Raw genomic sequence first — 14,417 nt, forward strand, 5'->3', positions numbered from 1 at the left:
GGGATTCATAAATTACTGAATCCTAGTTGTTGACATGGTAAGTTTGAATAGAGTTGCAGACAGATACAACTGTGGTTGCTATTTCAAGCCCAATTCAACTAGAGAAGCCAAGAAAGATGCCAAGGACAAGTTTTTTGTTTTTTAAAAAAATTTTTAAAGTGTTTTTAAATCCTTGATTACAAAAAGTGCATTAAAGAAGTACAGAATGAGGATGATTATAGAATGAATGGTTGAACAAAATTATAAGATGAAGCATATAAAGCAGAAAGAATCCCCAAAGCACAATCCTGACAATAGGATGGGGTGTGCTGGGTCTTAAGCGCTGGTATCCTCATTTACAAGTATTGTCATTGTCATTTACAAAGGTAACACTATTGACCTATATGCTGCAGGAGTGTATAACATCAAGTTCATCTTCCACCCTGCATATTTGATTGCATCTATTACATCCAATTTCTTTGGTTGATGCTTTCAAATAACTCATAGCAGGTGTTTGCAAGCCAAGGTCAAGTGTGCATTTTGTAGCACTGAGACAGAAGAAACTTAGTTGACTCACAGGCGTGGAAATCAGGACCTTTGCCACATTAGCTCTTTATGTTACCAATAGAGCTAACCAAACACAGACTATTTGAGAAAAAAAAATTAAAATAAAAGATACCTTTGACAGAAGTTATATAGCAGCTTTCAAAGGAATTCCATATGATTTACAAACTTTAAAGGTGACTAAAATTTTTTCAAAACATTCTGTTATGGCTAGTAAAGATGAGACAGGGAGAAAGAAGATGGTAATAAGACAAGAACCCTCTGTGTTTTCTTTCTTCTCTAAAAACTTTTCCTCTACCAAAAGAACACATGGCCGCCGAGCAGCAACTTACCATTTTTCCAGGGTCAGTTCACTTTCCGTGCTGCTCTACACTCTGCTGAAAGCCAGCTCTTTGGGGAGCCCCAGGAATTGGGGCTGGCCTCTCTTCAGTCTGCAAGCACTCAGAAGGAAATGCCCCTTGCTGAGAAAGGGGTGGCTTTGGGGGAGAATCCATCTACTGTCAGGGAAGTTTCAATTAAATATGGATGCCAATTAATTTAATTTATATTTCTGCATGAAAAATGTCATTCTATTATACATGCACTGGAAGGATGCCAGGAGCCCAGGTTAATAAATTACATCTCTACTGACATAATATGGAATCACAGACTGATCGGATACTTATTAAATGCCCACCTGTGTTTGGGGCTACACCTTGTAAAAATCCAGCTGAAATAAAGTCCGTCCAGCAGGGCCTCCCCTACATTGTGATCATCTGACACCCACCCTTATCCTCCTCTTCTCCTAGCTTTGGGCATGTCTCAGGAGACCAACTCTACACATGAATAATCAACATTCAATTGCCAGTGGTTATGAATGGGGACATTTAATGAATAAGGGAATGAATGATGGGGAAGTGCAAAAATCTATTCAGATTAATCAGGGCATAGGCCTATTCTGGTTAGTAGGAAACTTGCCAGGATTATTTAACTATAGATTTAAATCAGCTGCTGGAAGGTAATAATAATAATACTTACTTGGTTATGAAGTTCCGACTCTGTGCCAGACTACATGTTTTGTTTTGAATCCTTACAGCAATCCTTCAAGGTTGGATTATTCCCTCCCCGCATTTCCCCACATTTTTATAGACACAAAAGCTGAGGTTTGGTAAGCAGAAGCAACCTTGCTCAAGATCACGTGATCAGTAAGAGGCACACTCAAACCCAGCCTTGTCTGACTCAACACCAGGGTATCCTTTTTACTGTGCTGGCCAATTTTCTCTGCTTCATAGTCCTATGCTCTTGGACAAGTGTCACCACTGTCTCCATGGGGGATGGGTTGTGAGGGCCCTATTCTGGCAGTCCTGACACACTGAACAGTTCCCTGCCCTGGCAATTCACCTTGCTCTCATCTGCTGCACTTCTATCTAGTTGTGAGATGGATGTCACTCAGTTGCCAACGAGTTCTCAACTAGTCATGCATTGTTTGCAGTCAGTCATTTATTCAGCATTTACTAGGCACCCACTATGTGCCAGTCGCCCTGCTAGGTCCCAAGATACAATAATGAAAAAGGAGGTAAGACCAGTGGGGAAGACAGACACCCTAACACAAAATTACAATGCGTGGTTAAATGCTATGGAATAACTAAGGAAAAACATTCCTTTTGTCATGTATTCAGTCAATCATTTATTCCTTCTACACCTGCTTACAGAGCACTCACTCTAACATGTGCGAGAGGGGGCAGGAGCAGACATGAAAGCCACCAGCCCGAGTCTGCTCCTCACCCCCTTTCTTCTCATCCCTGACTCGATCTTGTGCTGCGGGGGGCCTCTCACGTATGTGTTTGGACACCCCAACCAGCGTGAATGTGTTTTTAAATATCTCTACCTAGAACCTCTTACAATTTCGAGGAGGCTTCTGTGGAGCCTAAAAACAACTTTTGAATTGTCTGAGGATGAAGCGCTAGAATCCAGGACCCAGAGAGTGGTACAGAAGGGAGGACATGGGCTTTGGGTGGGCACTCCATGTTGCCTCTATACACTCCTTCCTCTTTGGCTGGTGACAAGGACAGAAGAGGGCCAGAGGGTCTCAGAGTATGGTCCTCAAACCAGCAGCCTGGGCATCACCGGGGAGCTTATTAGAAATGCAGAATCCCAGTTCCCACTGCAGATCCTGTAAATTAAAATCTGCATTTTAGCAAGATCCCCAGGTATGTCATATGCATGGGATGGCTTGAGAAACACTGTTCTAAAGGCTGTACATGTGATCCCCTCTTTTTTTAAATGAAGAGACTGGGCCAGAGGAGGGGCCCTGCTCGGGGCCAGGTTGCTCGGTTATGAGCCTACACTTCAAGGTACCTTAGTATTCTCTAGTGGTAAATTTGTGCCAAAGCAAATTTGAGAAAAAACACCTTTTGAGCAACTCACATTGACAGGGGCCTGGAATAAGAGATTTATAGCGAGTGACCCAAGAAGGGAATTCCATTAAGTCATGGGCAAAGTAATTAACGGAAAGTTAGTGATAACAAATCACTCCAGGAAGGAATCTGAGGAAGGACTGAGAAACTTTTTTGTTTTCTATTTTGTTTCCAGGTCCAGCGCACATGAGCAGGCGGGGGCTTCCATAGTCAAAGTAAATTGCCCTCTTCTGGTTTCGTGCTGTTTTGGATTTCTTTGGCCTTTTCTCCCCTTTCCTTAGTATGTTCCCAGCCTTTTCTAAAGTGTCCCTGTTCTATTTGCCTTCATTTCTCAGCTTTTGATTTTCTCAAATCGTTCACTCTGCTCCAGAGAATAGAAAACAGTGAACAGGATGTTTACAAATAGCGTCCAGTGCGTTTCATGCCACTGCAAATTTCTACCATTTTTTTTACCAAACATTTTATTATGAAATTTCTATTCATACATAGAAATAGAATTGCATTTAGATTTTACAAGTTCCCTTCACCCAGCTACGTTTATGATCCTGTTGCCAGTTGTTTCAGTTTCATGTAGCCCGTCTTCTCACCTCTATCACTCCCCTACCTTTTCTTTTTCCTGTCTCTTTTTCTCTTTCTCTCCTCTCTCTCTCTCTCTCTCTCTCTCTCTCTCTCTCTCTCTCTCTCTCTCTTGCTGACGTTTTTTAAAGCAAATCCCAGACATCATATCATTTAACTCATTTCCTACAGAATTTCCTGGAGGCAGGGCCACAAGAGAGTGTAGGCTGGGGAAGTCATCTCATGATTGTGTTCTACAGCAAAATATGGAATTTGTGTTACTGAGATAAGGAAAAATACAGAATTTCTAAAACCTCCACATAATACCCCAGATATTGCAGATTTTATTTTCTATCTCCATGTTCTCCCCCTAGAGTCTTTGAGGGGGGGGTCTGTGAGAACCTTTTCATTTTTACTGTTAAAATATCAACCGAATAACAGAAACTTTGAATGTTTATGTACTAAAAAGAGGTGAATATTCTCTCACTGTTAATAAGAGCATTCTGAGAGCATCACTTTTGAAGTTAAACTTTGTCAGTGTAAAGTTTGAGATCTTCCATGACAAAAAACCCAAACATATCCCCCCGCCCCGCCTCTGTGCAAACCCCTGAGCTAATTGTTGGAGCAGTTTCTTTGGATAGACCCTGGATGTGAAAGCATGGTGCACAGTTGTTTTAATGTTCACACACGTCAGATCTATGGAGTGTCAAGTAATTTGGAGGTTTGGATATTTTTCATTAGTAAATATCATCCAACTAAATTTGGGTAAAATGCCCTCTAAATAAGTCAACTAGACAGGGGCTTTGAATGAGGGAATTAATCATAGCTGGTGTCCAAAGGAAAAGAATCCCACTGTGGCATGGAGAACATAATTAATGGGAGGTAAGCACCAACAAATCACTCCTTAAAATATTAATGCTATCAAAGAACAGCTGGATAATGAGAGAAACTTGACCCTTGGGGGACTAGCAAAGGTTGCTGTTGCTGCTGCAGATCTTGTTGCTGTTGCTGCTGCAGAACTTTTTGCAGTTGTGATGTAATGAAATTCCACCACATTTTAACGAAAATAATATTAAGAGGTGTGGCTCTGGGCAAATTATCAGCAATAAACATGTCTTTGTAGTTTTATCATCTTATTACGATCATTATATCCCACTTTTGCTGTGGTTCCTGAATGACTTTTTTCCTTAATTGCTCAGGATATATTTACAATCCAAACAACACTCCCCAAAATAACTAGATTAAACAAAACAAAACCCTTTAAGTCTGGCAGAGACATAAAAACAAAAACAAAAACAATAAAACCCAGTGTCTAAGAAATTTCTGCAAAACAATTTCCCATAGGCTTAAGTTAAGTTCAAGAAAAACTATCCCATTGTTTGTTTGTTGATAAAAGCCCAAACTTAATTTGATTTTTCTTAGTACTTTAATATTGTACCAAGAAATACCTATTTTTTAAAAAACAATAAAGTTAACTATTTACATAGTTCCACTTAACATGTGAAATGTTGGACATTTATTTTTATAGTCTTATACCTAAATACTAATCCTAATATTTGAAATCAGAAGTCAGAAGTAATTCTTTACTTGGAGTATACTTTAAGTTAGATTTTTAAAAAAGAAGTCTTTTTATTCAGAGTTAAAACAAAAGTTTCTGTAGCACCGCCTCGGAGCATAGGAACCCGGGGCTGCGAGGGCGGTAAGTGCTTGTGACCGCAGATGCAGATCGTATTGTCGTATCGCTTGTGCCCACCACTCCGTGTTCCTTTTGTTTCAAGCGACTGGCCAACATCTAAATCAGTGACACGGCTATTTAGCGTGTTTGACAAATCGGTTGAGATACGCCGAACATACTCACACATACCAATAAACGATGAGAGGAAGTTCAGGATGCAGTAAAAATAAATTCTTGAGTTTAGCCCAGGTCTCACGTAACACCGGTTTCATAAGGTACTTAGCCGCTAAAGGAGCAGTGCCCCCGAAAAGAGCCCACAGGGGACACATCATTTAAATAAATGTGTTTCTTTGCCCGAACAGAAGTTCAGACCTGCTGAATTATCATTAATTTTGTTCTTTTATTTCCTTTGCAGGCGTGAACGGAGGAGTCGTGCTCTTTGAGGTTTTCCGAGCTGGCCTTGGCTGTGGAGTGACCCGCGATTCTCCCCGCGGCGGCGCGCGGGTCAGGGGTGGGGACAAGAGTGCGATTGTGCGCGCGCTTGGGAAAAGGCGCCGCTCCTTCCCGAAAAAGTGGCAATGCAGGTGGGAAGCTCAGTGCAAATGTTGGTGACCCCCTAACTAAAAATCATGTTATTGGTCCTGAACCCTTAGAACCGGTGTCCCAGGAACGAGTCCGGGACTGTGCTCAACAGAAGACGGATGATCCGACAAACTTCAATCACTGAGCTCGTTTTTTTCAAAAATTAAATCCATAAAAAGTAAAACCACGCCGCCTCCACTCGCGCGCCAACGCGCGTGGATAGACGCCGGCACCCGGCAGCCCCAGCCTCACTCTGCGGAGTCTCCTGGGCCATGAGAGAGTTGGGGTGCGGGGGGAGGGACGGACGCTCGCAGGTTTAGAGTCAAGTCCTGGGGGAGCGCGACGGGCGGGGTGGCCGGCGAGAGGCGGAGGATGCGCGCGAACCAGAAAGCGCGGAGGAGCCGCGGCCCGCGCCGCGCCCGCTGTGATTAGCTCCAGCGGCGCGACCCGGGAGGGCGGACTCTGCTACCCCTCGCTGTCGCCTCCTCCCCCTTCCTTTTAAAGGACGCCTTGCAGGCAGAGCTGTCAGCAACTGGGAGGCCGTTTGTACTTGGTTGCAGCAAGGCTGATTCCTGCTCCCCAGACAGATAGGGCCGGGGGCTCAGCAGCCGCCTGCCCCGGGGACCCGCACGTGGGAAACAAATTCCCCTACCTTCGGGCTCCGCTTGAGACCCAGCGGCCCTGGAGTTGGCAGCCCCGGGCGCGATGGCTCCCGTGAGGAGTGGGGAGGGAGGTGGTCCGGGGAGCGGCGCGCCCCTTGCGCCCGGAGCGCTATGAGCCGGGCAGAGGGCGACACAGCAGTCCCAGCAGCAGCAGCCTCGGCCGGCGCCTCCCGCGGCCTCTCGCCCACTCGCCCCCGCGCACCATGCTGACCCCCGGCCTGCGGAGCTCGCAGCGCAGCCCACGTTGCCTCCCGGGCCCCTGTTAGCCCAGGAGGGAGTGGCCTCGGCCGCCGGGGCCAGCGCCCGCACGGTGCCCCAGGGGAGGCGGAACCGAGGTGCGCTCGGATCCCCGGCTCAGCCGTTCGCACTCCAGCTGCGTCCCCCTCCCGGCCGCCCAGGGCGCCCAGCGGCGATGGGGGCGCTGCTGGCGCTCTGCCTCTTCATGGGCTGGCTGCGCTGGGGCCCGGCGGGCGCCCAGCAGTCCGGGGAGTACTGCCACGGCTGGGTGGACGTGCAGGGCAACTACCACGAGGGCTTCCAGTGCCCGGAGGACTTCGACACGCTGGACGCCACCATCTGCTGCGGCTCCTGCGCGCTCCGTTATTGCTGCGCCGCGGCCGACGCCAGGCTGGAGCAGGGAGGCTGCACCAACGACCGCGGCGAGCTGGAGCACCCGGGCATCACGGCGCGTGAGTGCGGGGCGCTCGCGGGCAGACCCCAGCCCGCTAGTCGGCGGCGGCCGTGTGCGCGCGGGAGGGCGCGCCAGGCCTTCCTGGGCCTGGGCGCAAAGTGGACGCAGCCGGGTTGGGGGAATCGAAGGGAAAGTGGGTGGTTACGTCTCAGGCCAGAGGGCCCTGTTTCTTTGCAGTCCCGCTTGCCGCCGCACGTGGTCTCTGCGGGTCGGCCCAAGGCAAGGGACAGCGAGGACCGCGGGGCTTGCACCTGGTGGCCCTGGGGAAGACAGCTGTAGCTCCCGGGAGAAAGTCCGTGGGGAGAGCGCCAAGCTGGGCTGGGATTTTTAGGGGCGGTGAGGGCGCCCCAATGCGCGCTCTGGTCGCTCGGGAAGCTTCGGAAAGTGCCAATGGCTGGGGAACGCGACTCTTGTCACGCGCTCATTTGTAGCCCCGCAGGGCTAAGGAACTTCGGCAATTTTTTTCCCCCTTTGGTAGCGTTTCTAAACCGCTGCCACATTCTCCCACTTCCTTTCATTTCTGTGCATCGAATTACCCTCTCCAGCCCACCCCCTATTGTCACGCCTTTCAAAAATGCCCAGGTCTTCGAGGTGGAGATTTAGAAACCAGGGTCGCAGGGGCTTCCCCGCCCCCTAATCTCACGTCGGAAAACACGGGTCAAATATCCGCTCACTTCAGAGCGGAGTAAATCACGACCCCAGCAGAGGAAATTTACACCTTGAAAAAAAGTTTTCCACCTGAATCGGAACACCGGGGAAACCCTTTAGAGCTCGAGGCTATAGTTTTACAGCCGGGAAACCGGAGAAGCGGGCGGAGCTGAGAGGGGGGTGACACCCCAGGACTCCAGAGCGGAGGTCCAAAGCCCTCAAAAGAAGGTCCCAGGAAAGGCGAGGGGAGGCTGCAGAGATCACTAATGGTGCCCGAGGAAAGGGGAGTCTGCTCTTCATTAGTACTCCATTAGACTCTCAAGGGATTTAATGTGGGGGGTCAAAATTCCAGTCTAGAGGATTTCGGAACTAGTTTCTGGAGAAAAGATGCCCAGCGGCAAGTCGGGAACTGTAGGCCGTTCTGGCCTGTAAGAAAAATACAGACTGACTGCCCCATGACTTCGCTCCCCTCACCCTGGGGGCCCGGCTCCTCTCTGTGGTGTAAGTGTAATTACCCAGACTGCAGCAGGGACTCCAGCGGGCCTCCTGGCTCTGCTCTGATGCCAGAGGACAGCAGGCGAGAGGGGCAACCTCCGCACTCACTGACTCTGGAATTAGGCAAACCCTGAGGGATCATAGCTGTGTCATTTATCAGCAGTGTCACCTGGAGCCAGTTAATTAGCTGTTCTGGGCCTCTTCTTCTAAAATGGGCATATTGCTCTCAAAGAAGTTAGGTTGTTGATTAAGTGAGTGTGGGAATGCTTGGCACAGTGCTCAGTAAGTGGCAGTGATTCATCTTGGCCTTGCCTTCCACAGCAGTGATGTTAGCATGGGAGAACGGGTGCTACATCGAAGAGCTTATACCCAGAAGCCCACAGATGTTTTGGGGAAGGTCAAAAAAACTCTGATCTATTTCTGCATCTGGAAAATAGAGCTTATGTCCATTTCACAGGGTCTCCATCAGACTTGAATCAGATAACGGGTAAGAAAGAGCAGACACACAGTAGGGCTTTAGGCAATGCAGATTTTCTTTCTTCTACTTCTAAGCTGGAGTCTGCATCCCAGTGTGGCTCTGTTAGGGGAGAGACCTGGAGAACTGCCTAGGGGATGCCTCTGGGGTGGGAAATTTTATGTCTGTCTTGTAGAGAGAGAGGGAAACTGGAGTTTGCTCTGCATGAGGGATGCTCTTATAGAAAGTTTGGGCCACCAACGCCAAAAACTGCATCGTGATCTATCTAAATTTCAGCCTGACCTTCCCAGACTTTGGGTGGGAATTGAGAGACAGAGTATGACAACTGGAGCAGGCATCCAAAATCATTTCTGGAAAGAAGCAGCCAGAGCTGACAATTTGTGATACAGTAGGAGACACAGTAAATGGGGCCCACTGTGGATTTCTTTATACTTTTCTTTCTGGAGTCTCATAAAATCCTGGGAGTCTCATTTAACAGGACCAGTTTTCTTTGCTTTAATTGGAGATTCTTAGATGGGAGATGAATTGTCAGCCTAAGAGAAGGGTCAAAGCCCTAAGTGCCCCACTGTGATAAAACTACTAAAACTTGGATTTAAACCCAGAGTTATAGTAACCCCAAAACTCACCCTTTCCCTCCAGTGCATGAACAGGAGGATAGATTCTGTCCTTTCCTGACTTCCAGATGTGCAATATGATGGCTAATTGCTAACAGAAGCTACAGTATCAGTTTGCTTCCTCCCTGCTAGGAATAGCAAGAATATTCTGTCATCACAGTTGGCACTTTGGAGGTTACCCATCACCTCTGAAATGAGCTCTGAAATGTTGAACTGACAATAGTGGTTGGTAATACTGAATGTCCCACTTCCCACTCCTAAGCTGACCAAGCAGAGCCCGGAGTTTGCGAGGCCCTTATCCGAGCATCTGTGTATGTCTGTTTTTGCCTTTTAGAGCCAGTCTACGTCCCATTCCTGATCGTCGGCTCCATCTTCATTGCGTTCATCATCCTGGGCTCTTTAGTGGCTATTTATTGTTGCACCTGCTTGAGACCCAAGGAGCCCTCACAGCAGCCAATCCGTTTCTCGCTCCGCAGCTATCAGACAGAGACCCTGCCCATGATCTTGACCTCCACGAGCCTCAGGGCACCTTCCAGGCAGTCCAGCACGGCCACCAGCTCCAGCTCCACAGGCGGCTCCATCCGCAGGTTCTCTTTTGCCAGGGCGGAGCCAGGATGCCTGGTGCCCTCATCGCCCCCGCCTTACACCACAGGCCACCCAATCCACCTGTCCCAGCCGTCTGGTTTCCTGGTGTCACCCCAATATTTTGCTTACCCTCTCCAGCAGGAACCCCCACTGCCCGGGAAGAGCTGTCCGGACTTCAGTTCCAGTTGACAGGCATGGCTGTGAGTCTACCATATAGTAAAATGGCAGACATGTGGAGCCCCACTGCCATTGCCACACACATCACTGGGGAAATTTCCCTTGTAACTGATCAACGTGATGGAGGAAAGTGCTAGGAAAATACAGCGCCTTCTAATCTTAAGGTTTCTGGCTCCCATCACAGAATGGCTGCCTTAGATAATGGCTTTCTGGCTTTGCAAACATTACATTTCAATTTATGCTACTTTTATTAAAAAAATGCAGCAGTTTGACTTAAAAGTTGCAAATTGGCTGAAAATGTTTTCCTGAACAGTTCAGCTGTAGAGCTTAGAAAAGGGTTACATGTTCCTTTTTTATGTAAGTTGTTTGAGTTCTAAGACAGATATATATATATGTAAATAAGAAAAATACCTAATTGTAATTATCGAAGGTTCACTTAAAAAATTAACTATTAGGTAAACTTGAGGGACAGTGAACACCCTATTTATAATTTTGGGAGTAACCTAACCATGAATAATATTAGTATGATAAAGAATATTTACTTTTTAAATTAATAACTAAATTTTCAATAAAATATGTTTTTTTCTGAATACAAAGTTTCAGTAACCACATGAGAGTTTAAAGTTTTAAATATATACTCGGACATTCACTGTCACACAGGTTCTATCATTTCCCCACCCACCTGAGGGAATATTTATTGCAGACTTTTTGTTCAGCAACATTTAGTGTTTAAATGAAAGTTGAACAGTTGGATCTTAAAGCATTTATTTGTAAAATGAATTATGTACAAATGTAAAAATTTGTAATTTAATGTATTTACCACATTGACGGTACTAATTATTTAGTAGTCATGCTGTAATTTTTATGTTAATAATAACTGTGGAGTTCAAAGTCCAGCTATTGGTATAGTCATCTAATATTACATATCTCAAGTACCGCTGAATTTCATGTCTGATGACTACATGTTTGGGCATATATCCTGCCGGGTTAAACGAAATAAAATATGTTTTCATGAACTCTGTTTGAAATTTTAAATCAAAGCACTTCATTTTATCTCTTTGGTGATACTCTGCTATTCAATAAAAGGAAATGTCTTTACTTAACACGTACTTCATAGTGTGAAATAAAAAAATTTTTCTGCAGCAGGGCTCATGAAAACAACAAAAGAGGTGAATTTGTATACAGGTCTCAGTCTGTGGGCTGCTTGCAGCCCTCAGATGTGTCATTTGGCCTGTAGAGATGTAAACATCAAGATATTTCTCATAAGAATCTGGATTTCTGGCTTCTTGTGACATAGAAGACGCGGTACCACTGGTCCTACAGACAGGACACCTGCCATTTGCCAGCATCCTGCCTGGTCTTCCCCACCTGGCCCATCTCCTTCAGTTACGTTACCTGCCTTGCCCCTGCAGGTATGGTTTGGGAGTCCAGGTTTATACAAATTCAGATATATATTATATATAAATAAGATAGTTCTCAATAGTTCTTTTCAAACATAATAGTTCTTTTCATACACAACTAATTAGAGGTAGAATTCTTACCCAAGAGGGTCACTTGGCCCTGCCTCTTTGTTTTCCAGTTGAGGAAAAAAGTTTAAAGATATTGTGCCTTTGCCCAGTAAATGCTGAGGGTCTCTGTCTTCTAGTCTTTTGCTTTCTCTCACATCCAAAAGTGGCCTGACTTCGAGGTATCCCAAATTATTCAAAATAATTAAAGAAAGAAAATGGCTGAATGTAAAAGGAGAAACATTTGTGAGCCTGAGGTAGAGTATACTATACTGTTAGACTGGTTTTATTCACGTTGGCTATATACTGCTTCTTTTATTTTAAGTGAACCTTTATTCAGCTGTCATTATAAGCCAATCACTATTCTAAGTATTTCCATATATTAACTCATTTCAGCCTCCGAACAATCCTATTTTATAATTCCTGTTTTACAGATTTTTGAACTGAGGCACAGAGGAGTGAAGAAACTTGCTCAAGTTCCCATAGCTAGTCAATACTGGAGTTGGGATGCAAAAACAGACTCAAACATCAGGGGAACACTTGCTTTGAGATTTTGATGCCTCTGTGCACAAAATCCACTGGAGATTTCAGGAGCATGAGGCCCAGCCTCCAAGGCAGTGATTCTCAGCCCTGTTGGATCCAAGGAGATCTTCTTGTAACAAATATTTCGTGACATCTCTTTGTCCTAAAATTAAACTCATAGATAATATAACTCACTATTCATATAATATTAAAAAATCAATGCAATACAATCACATAATCAATTAATGTGATTTTTCCAAATAAAGCAAAGTTTGATCTTCCTTTGATTTGCACAATGGTTGTATATCCAGAAAATTCAATGTATACTAAGGCAGTGCAAAAAAAAAAAAAATACTTTCTTTAACAGGCAAATGGGATTAGGTTTTTCCACCTATAGGAATGGTGGGACATTCCCCGGTCATGCTGATGGACATCAAGTCTGTTGTGCGGACTGACCCAAGCATTGTAGGATCTCTCTTATAACCGAGTCACACCCAATGAATGCCAGTGACACACTGCCTCTACTCCAAAAGATTCTAACACCAAAGAAGCCCCCCACCATAATTCCACAATTTCCTCTAGAGGGTGGAACTGTCCCACTGAAAACCATCTAGTTTGTCAGGTTTCTCTAGTGGCTGTACTTTTATTTACCATCCCTTTGGAGAGCAGTTTATGTCCATTAGGCAGACTAACGCTAAGGAATTCACAGAGAGCTCACATCAGCAAATTTCCCTTCCTTAGCAGGATGCCCCAATCAATCAAGTTAACTGGCCATAAATTGTTTAAAAGTAGGGGAATATTGTATATCTCATCGTAATATGGAATTCAGTGACACAATCAAATCATATCCCCATGTACTTGGTGACGTATGGCACGTCTTTGGCCTTCTCTCAGTAAGCTGTGTAGCTGATGATATTATTCACACTCCTAGGTAATAAATCTGCCACCCTGTGGCAGATTTCTAGATATTGTCTCATTCAACAAGCCTTTGTTGAATACCACATATTGGTTAGGCACTGTGCTAGGGGTTGACAGTACCAAGATGAATAAAATGCAGTTCTAACTTAAGAAGCCACTATTTAATATAGATTCAAGCACAATAAAATGTTAAAATGATGAAATGTTGTAAGCGCTTTATAAAAGAAGCACATTATCTTTCCTGCTTTCTAGGAGCTCACAGTCAGACTGGGGAAGGTGAACCCCTAAACCAGCCCTTAGGTTGCTGTAACTGCAGTGATTACGCAAGAGTATGGGATGTCCTGGCAGCACGTACAAAGCACACTAATTCTCATATTGGACCTGAGCCTTGAGAGACATGTGGGATTTGAATGTAAAAGATGGGGGTGGGGTAAGGGTAGGGGTGGGGTGGGGGAAGGGAGAGAAGAATGCTGGAAATGGGTGAAGAGCCTATTAGGCAGAGTAAAGAATTCGTAGAAAGGCAGGGAAGCACCCATGAGCGTGAAAGAACAAGGAACTTTCTGGAAACTAGACAGAATCCAGAGGAAAAGTGAGAGTGGACAGATAAGCAGGGGCAGATAGGAGACCTTGAACACCGTGGTAGTTGGATATATACCAATTGCAAGAGGGAGCCTTGAAGGATTTTATAGGGGAGAGTGACTTGATCATATCTTTATTGTGGAAAGATTAAACAAGGGTCAAATCAAATCACTTGAAATTTCCAAGGAGATGCTCACCACAACCTGCCACAACACCAAAGCACAGTGGGAACTTATCTTTTTATTATTTTCACAAGGAATTTGAGTCCCGACATCCTCATGATTATTATGAAAAATAGAAGTTCTAAATTTTAAAAGGTAGTTAGGCCAATAATAGATAGTACTTATTAAGCACCATGTGTTTCTCACGTGCTTTAGGAATTGTATTATTTAATCCTCACAATCCTGAAGTAGGGACTACTATCAGGCCTGTTTTGCAGGTGAAGAAATCAAGGCAGGAAGGTGAAACTGTATGCCCAAGGACAGATAATAAGTAGAATCAAGATTTGAACCCAGTCAGTCTGCTTTGAAACTCTACATTCTTTATGACATTAGGCCTACAAGGCCTAATTTTCTCAGTAAAAAATGTCCAACCAGGGCCGGCCTGGTGGCGCACTGCTACAGTGCACCGCTTGGGAAGCGCGGTGGCGCTCCCGCCGAGGGTTCGGATCCCACATATGGACCGGTTCCCGCTCACTGGCTGAGCGAGGAGCGGGGGCAACGCCGAGGGTTGCGATCCCGTTGCCGGTCCCTGTCCGGTACGGGCGCGACACTGAGGGTTGCGATCTGTTGCCGG

General features: G+C 45.6%; 1 protein-coding gene across 1 annotated transcript; it reads left to right on the top strand.

Annotated features, from left to right (window-relative positions):
* The first annotated feature begins 6,614 nt into the window (after nucleotides 1-6,614).
* Nucleotides 6,615-11,118, top strand: SHISA3 (shisa family member 3). The gene is made up of 2 exons (XM_008567054.1): nucleotides 6,615-7,102; nucleotides 9,671-11,118. Exons 1-2 carry the CDS (start codon nucleotides 6,826-6,828, stop codon nucleotides 10,108-10,110), a joined length of 717 nt encoding a protein of 238 aa, XP_008565276.1. The 5' UTR covers nucleotides 6,615-6,825; the 3' UTR covers nucleotides 10,111-11,118.
* The last annotated feature ends 3,299 nt before the right edge of the window (nucleotides 11,119-14,417 follow it).

Source organism: Galeopterus variegatus, unplaced genomic scaffold, assembly GCF_000696425.1.
Source record: "Galeopterus variegatus unplaced genomic scaffold, G_variegatus-3.0.2 Scaffold288, whole genome shotgun sequence".
Taxonomy (NCBI): Eukaryota; Metazoa; Chordata; class Mammalia; order Dermoptera; family Cynocephalidae; genus Galeopterus; species Galeopterus variegatus.